Source organism: Coregonus clupeaformis, unplaced genomic scaffold (genome assembly GCF_020615455.1).
Source record: "Coregonus clupeaformis isolate EN_2021a unplaced genomic scaffold, ASM2061545v1 scaf0733, whole genome shotgun sequence".
NCBI classification, from domain to species: domain Eukaryota; kingdom Metazoa; phylum Chordata; class Actinopteri; order Salmoniformes; family Salmonidae; genus Coregonus; species Coregonus clupeaformis.
In genome coordinates, this window is record NW_025534188.1 from 87,501 (window position 1) to 95,000 (window position 7,500).

Consider the following 7,500-nt stretch of genomic DNA (forward strand, 5'->3'; position numbering starts at 1 on the left):
CATGCTTGGCCTGGCCATATGGGAAAATGACACTGAAGGAATTGTTGTGAAAAAGGGGACAGCGAGTTAGAAGTTGAAGTTGTTAGAGTGCTACTGAAAAGTGGGTAAAAGACTAAAACATTATGTATTGCGCCTACACGATCCCAGGAATGACTGGAGGCTCTTTAATGTATTACTACAACGGCAAAGCGGTAAGTCAACTGTCTCTAACTCTAGTCATCGATTCTAGGGCTAGGTGACATTTTATCAGGCTGTCTCAGGGATAGGTCTCAGGCTGTCTCGGGGATAGGTCTCAGGCTGTCTCAGGCTGTCATTTATCAGGCTGTCTCGGGGATAGGTCTCAGGCTGTCATTTATCAGGCTGTCTCAGGGATAGGTCTCAGGCTGTCATTTATCAGGCTGTCTCAGGGATAGGTCTCAGGCTGTCATTTATCAGGCTGTCTCAGGGATAGGTCTCAGGCTGTCATTTGATGACAGACTCTCACATAATTATAGAATTTGTTGTATTTAATGCTGGTCACGGTTTGTCTGTTTGTTTATCTGCTTAAAAAGAAATAAAGGCTAACAGAATGACTAGGATGTGTTTCACATGTGGAGGAGAGAGGAGGGGGACTTTTCAACAAGCACTATCTCAACAACCAGCATTTTGTTAACCCACGCTGGTCAATCTAGTATATTAAACCTCTATATCTACGTGTTGTTAACCCACGCTGGTCAGTCTAGTATATTAAACCTCTATATCTAGCAGCTTTGTTTGATGATGGTAATCTGCTTTGTATTTGCAGCTGTTAACATTGTAATGCTATTATAGATGATTCAGTTAATTTCAATTATCTTAAATGAGGTATAATGAAAATACTGTGTAAGGAAGCCTCAGGAACAGGGCTAATTTGATTTGAATGTAATTTTGTGAAAATCTACTGGTGATATTCCTGAAAGGGAGATGTGTAATATCATAAAAGTCAGCCTATATTAATCCTTGTTTTGTTAAAGGAAATGTAGTTGTTGAGCCGGAGATGAACGGATGCTATGTTTGTTTGGTTCACAATAATGCTCCCTGTGTTGTGAGAGGACACAAATAGAGCAATAGATAGGGAATAAAAAGAGAGGGAGTCTGTCTGTCTGTCTGTCTGTCTGTCTGTCTCTCTCTCTCCTGGATGATGCTATGCAGCTCTTCAGCATCTGATAATAATCAGTCAGGAAGGGAAGGTAGAGTAGCGAGCAGCAGGCCATCAGAGAGCAGTTAGACTAGCCAGCGCCTCGCAAAAAGGCCCACTCTACACTGTCTATCACTGGAGTTCATATCAACAGATCAACATGTCTGTTCTGTCCACTCACAATGTTCTCTACTGATGACATGTCATGTTTGTATTAAGAGGGAATGTTAATATGACTTTAATTTGTATTGGTAAAAGTAGGGGGGTTTAGGTGTGTAGATTTAAGGAAAATTGCATATGCATGTTCTGAACATCCTCCATTACCTGTCTTATTAGCCTTTTATGGCTTATCACATTTATTTTATAATGATGACACATTTTAATATTGCATATTTATAAAATATTTAGTGCTCCCAATATATATATATATATTTTTTTTTTGTATATTTTGTATTAAAAAAAAATATATATATATATATATTTAGAGCAATATTTTTTTATAGACATTTTATGATTAAAAAAATCCAGAAATATATATTTATACCCAACCAAAAATGGATGTCATTTTTTTTTTCTCTGTATTGAATATGAGGCCTTGGTGTTTTTCAATGCGGATAAAAGCTTTGTCATGTGGGCCTGTTCAGAACTCTACATTTATCTGATCGTTACCCCAGTTACGACTTTCCCGCTATACACAACAGACAGACAATGTCCAACCGACGGTTGATGGCTGAAGTTTCCCGCCTGGCGTACGAGTCCGTACGTTCCCGCCCGGGACGAGGGTGGCATACGTACGGTGGCATACCCCTCCGACCAAGTTGGCACCGCTGTGCCCAATTTTATAAAAACAGGGCCGTCTTTGTACGGATGCTCGGAGGCCGTACAATCAGATTTTTTGTTGACGATACGGCGGGCCCTGGATGGCTGCTTTGTGCCGTTCTTGATTCCGTGCCAAGCATTGGGGTCGTTTGTGCATTCGCTTTGCAACGGATAAAAAATTAAAACACACACACACACAGGAGGACATTTGTGTTACATCCCTAAGAAAACCCTTTCAATAGGTTTAGTTCATTTTTTTTGGCCTTGTTGACGTTTGTTGGTTTTTTGACTAGTCAATCGAGGAAGGTTGCCGTTGTAGAAGTCTAAGCTCGAAAAAACGGTGGCGGTGGCTGGTCTGGAGGAGCTGCTGGGAGCTGGAGGAGAGGAGAGGAGAGGAGAGGAGAGGAGAGGAGAGGAGAGGAGAGGAGAGGAGAGGGGATGAGAGGAGAGGAGAGGAGAGGAGAGGAGAGGAGAGGAGAGGAGAGGAGAGGAGAGGAGAGGAGAGGAGAGGAGAGGAGAGGGAGAGGAGAGGAGAGGAGAGGAGAGGAGAGGAGAGGAGAGGAGAGGAGAGGAGGGGATAGGAGAGGGGAGGAGGGGAGGGGAGGGGAGGGGAGGGGAGCAGCCCTACAGACCGGCTGCCTAATGAGTCAACAAAAGAAGAACTAAAACAAAAGGCCTCTCTGTCTCTCTGTCTCTCAGTCTCTCTGTCTCTCAGTCTCTCAGTCTCTGTCTCTCAGTCTCTGTCTCTCAGTCTCTCTTTACAACCCAATTTTAAACAGAGCTGCTGCTGCTTATTATTATATATTGTTATGCTAAGAGAAACATGTGAATATCCATCTCCTTAACCAGCTACGTTGGAGAATCTAGTTAGGGTTACTGCCAAATCTTTACTACTAATTTGGAATTTATAAATAAACCTGCGAAAATACGAAGAGTGAATCACCAATTGTTTTAATTTTGTTTCACTATGTATTTAATTGTCAATTCCAGATAATTAATTAATTATAAATATTAGATAATACAAAACAATTTGTTCATCGATTTGGAAAGAATAGTTGATTTTGACTTAAATCTAAATTATTGTTGTAATTCACTGATTTATTTTATATCGATTTAGTTTTATTATATTGAGTGATTCTTATAATTTGTTTCACTAAAGCTGATATTTATTTAAACATTGTTATTGTTTGAGATTTCAGTTAAATACATTTTACAATAATAATTTGAAGGTATTAATTACAACATAATAATAACAATAATAATAATAATAAAACATAAAAACATTCTTAATAATTATAATTCGTTTATTTAAAAAATGTATTGTTAATATTGTCAATTAATTACTTTATGCAGAAGTGTAATTTTCAACCATAGTGTATTTCTGTGTGAGTTAGCTCATTGTATTTGTGACGACCAAAATCATAGGACCAATTTGTTAAAATGAAATACAGTAATTGTCTGTCCGTTCTACGTCACAGAGCTTGTCCATCCTGTATGGCTGGAATTAAAGCACAGGACGGTAGGCAGTTTGAATGGTTTATAAATACACAGGCAGTTTGAATGGTTTATAAATACACAGGCAGTTTGAATGGTTTATAAATACACAGGCAGTTTGAATGGTTTATAAATACACAGGCAGTTTGAATGGTTTATAAATACACAGGCAGTTTGAATGGTTTATAAATACACAGGCAGTTTGAATGGTTTATAAATACACAGGCAGTTTGAATGGTTTATAAATACACAGGCAGTTGTGTGTTAAATCATCCTACATTGTTCTCTAATGAGTTTACAGTTTAAACTCTAGCAGGCTATGGAGGTTGGAGTTTTGTCTACTGTGTATTTGTCTTATCTGTGAGGATTTGACTGGACAGAATGTGTCAAATGTTTTTGATGATATAACTATATTTGCACTCCAGAGGGAATATGTCTTGCATTGGCAGTGTACTATTAAACTATTTAACTAAGTATTTAATTAGTATTTAATTAGTATTTAATTAGTATCATTACTATTATCATTATTTGAATATTATGTGAAATGTTTCATAATTTCATCCTAAATTGTGGTAGGAGATACCATATGAAAAATAAATATTATGAAGGTCAGTTACTATTTGACTAATAGTATAAATTGAACGTCTAACAATGTACACGTTCCCTAATAATAACCGTTGGTAATATACAGTTTGTATGTTTCCATTATTTAGAACATGTTGAAGACGTAGCCTAGATGTCTTCGTATAGTCATCTACCCCCCTCATCTAGTGCCTGATTTCCCCTCATCCTCAATGACAGAGTACTATAGTGGTTTAAATGTGTGTTCCTGTTCTTTTCCTGCTCTTTTCAACATGTAACTATACCGTTAGGTAGCATCCGTTGGTCCGTTAAGTAGCATCCGTTGGTCCGTTAGGGAGCGTTGCCAGAACGAGGTACTACACAGACAGAGACCCAGCCATATGGACCAGCCAGTCGGGCCGGGTCGGGGAAGAGAATTATCCTTTAGAAGCATTCCTGGGATGAGTGGGATTTTCCACACAAAGCCGCTGAGAAGTGCGGGGCCAGCGCATCCCAAATTGCACCCTATTCCCTAGAGAGTGCACTACTTTTGACCAGAGCCCTATGGGCAGTGGACGAATGTAGTGCACTGTATAGAGAATAGGGTGCCTTTTGTGAAGCAGCATGTGTCTTCCGGTGGCAGTGATGTTCCCAGTGCAGGGTCGCCCGGTGACTGAGGCCTTGCCAGTCTGTGCCAGTCTGTGCCAGTCTGTGCCAGGAGAGAGGAGAGAGAATATGAAAGGAGAGGAGTCAGTCATTCACTCTCTTGCTAATTCACATAGATCCCTCTTTCCTTCTCCTTCTATTCTGTGGATGAAACCGTGTGGGTCCCTCACCTCTCTCTCCTAACGGTGGATGAAACCGTGTGGGTCCCTCACCCCTCTATCCTAACGGTGGATGAAACCGTGTGGGTCCCTCACCCCTCTCTCCTAACGGTGGATGAAACCGTGTGGGTCCCTCACCCCTCTCTCCTAACGGTGGATGAAACCGTGTGGGTCCCTCACCCCTCTCTCCTCTAACGGTGGATGAAACCGTGTGGGTCCCTCACCCCTCTCTCCTAACAGTGGATGAAACCGTGTGGGTCCCTCACCCCTGGCATAGCCTCTCATTATGGAAGTGAAAGGGGAGGGAGAAAATCCCATTGAAATAGGTCATCCCTAGCTGTGCCGGGCCGTGTGGGGCAGTGCGGGGCCGTGTGGGGCAGTGTGGGGCCGTGCGGGGCCGTGTGGGGCCGTGCGGGGCAGTGCGGGGCCGTGTGGGGCAGTGCGGGGCCGTGTGGGGCCGTGCGGGGCCGTGTGGGGCCGTGCGGGGCAGTGTGGGGCCGTGCGGGGCCGTGTGGGGCAGTGTGGGGCCGTGCGGGGCAGTGTGGGGCTGTGCGGGGCAGTGCGGGGCCGTGTGGGGCCGTGCGGGGCAGTGTGGGGCCGTGCGGGGCAGTGTGGGGCCGTGCGGGGCCGTGTGGGGCAGTGCGGGGCCGTGCGGGCCGTGTGGGGCCGTGTGGGGCAGGGGGTCACAGGTCGTGTCCCAAATGGCGCCCTATTATCTATATAGTGCACTATATTTAAACCAGAGTCCGTAAGGCACTGGTCAAAAATAGTGCACTATATAGGGAAGAAGGGTTCCATTTGGGCCACGGGGACCAGTGAAGTGGTCAACCCTCAACACGTAGTTAGATTCTGTCCATTGTTCTGACTGTTATTACAGTGTTACAGAACTACTACTACAGAGACTTCTGTAGGGGGTTCGTTGGGACTGAAATTGTTTTTCTGAGCAACAATTTAACCAGTGTATACTATTTTGTATACTGTTTTTGGCCTTGGACAGATTGCATCAATTAGACAAAAATATATAGCTTATATATTTGCAAGTTTGTGTTGATCCTAAATTTGCAGCCCTTACGGTTTATCATCAAACAGTGAAATGACCCTACGAAAACAAAGAGCTGTTTTGTCTGAATGAAAATGATTTCTCTGTCCCTTATCTTTACCAAACAGTATTGGCATCCTGTTTTTAACTCCGTGTGAGCTAGCTAACCAATCCTCTGTCTGCTGTAAATAGATCTTTATGTTAGCAGACACACACACACACACACACACACGCTATTGACCGCGTAGTCTTCTCTTCAGAGGCAGTGATTGTGTAGGTAGAAGACTATATCATTGTGTCGTGCTGGAGACCCGTTGGGCCAGTGCCCGGTCGGTGCATGTAGTGTTGGCTGTGTTTGTGCGTGTGTGTGTGTGTGTGTGTGTTTGTGTGTGTGTAGTGTTGGCTGAGTGTTAGCTGTGCCACGGTGATGAATAGAAACAGGTCAGTCTAGCCTCTTCTCCTGTGTGCCTTCTGTTTGTCCTCAGCACAAAAAAAGCACTGAATGAACTGGCTGTGAGCCCCAGTTGTAGACGAACGGGTCGCTCAACGAACCCAGCTCCAGCCCTTTACCCAAGCCCCAACCCCAGCCTCAGCCCCATGCTTTGCCCTATACCCAGAACCAGCCTCTGCCCTCTACCCCTATACCCAGAACCAGCCTCTGCGCTCTACCCCTATACCCAAAACCAGCCACCGCCTAAACCACCCACCATATACCCCATGCCAACACCTCCTGCCCAGGGCCGTCTCACCTCCCCCACTGTACTTCTCTGGCCAAAATCACCACTTTTTTAAATATATTTTATTTATTTAACCTTTATTTATCCAGGTGAGTCAATTAAGAACAAATCATTTTTTTACAATGACGTCCTGATTTACATCGACAGACTGGAAGGAGAGGAGACAGGATGGAAGGAGAGGAGACAGGAAGGAAGGAGAGGAGACAGGATGGAAGGAGAGGAGACAGGATGGAAGGAGAGGAGACAGGATGGAAGGAGAGGAGACAGGAAGGAAGGAGAGGAGACAGGATGGAAGGAGAGGAGACAGGATGGAAGGAGAGGAGACAGGAAGGAAGGAGAGGATACAGGATGGAAGGAGAGGAGACAGGATGGCAGGAGAGGAGACAGGATGGAAGGAGAGGAGACAGGATGGAAGGAGAGGAGACAGGAAGGAAGGAGAGGAGACAGGATGGAAGGAGGGGAGACAGGATGGAAGGAGAGGAGACAGGATGGAGGGAGAGGAGACAGGATGGCAGGAGAGGAGACAGGAGGGAAGGAGAGGAGACAGGATGGAAGGAGAGGAGACAGGATGGAAGGAGAGGAGTCAGGATGGAAGGAGAGGAGACAGGATTGAAGGAGAGGAGACAGGATGGAAGGAGAGGATACAGGATAGAAGGAGAGGAGACAGGTTGGAAGGAGAGAAGACAGGAAGGAAGGAGAGGAGACAGGATGGAAGGAGAGGAGACAGGATGGAAGGAGAGGAGACAGGATGGAAGGAGAGGAGTCAGGATGGAAGGAGAGGAGACAGGATGGAAGGAGAGGAGACAGGATGGAAGGAGAGGATACAGGATAGAAGGAGAGGAGACAGGTTGGAAGGAGAGGAGACAGGAA

General features: G+C 44.6%; 1 protein-coding gene across 13 annotated transcripts in view; it reads left to right on the top strand.

Annotated features, from left to right (window-relative positions):
* The window catches only part of LOC121573374 (transcription factor 4), a 196,292-nt gene that overhangs the window by 59,105 nt on the left and 129,687 nt on the right, over nt 1–7,500 (top strand). For 4 of the 13 annotated variants that reach the window (XM_041885303.2, XM_041885304.2, XM_045216529.1 and 1 more), the window contains exon 1: nt 1–191. This exon is cut by the window's left edge. The exons of the other annotated variants lie outside the window; for them this stretch is intronic. In XM_041885303.2, coding sequence (XP_041741237.2) covers nt 123–191 — 69 coding nt within the window. In that variant the 5' untranslated portion in view covers nt 1–122. The remainder of the gene's footprint in view (nt 192–7,500) is intronic. 13 annotated transcript variants of the gene reach the window in all.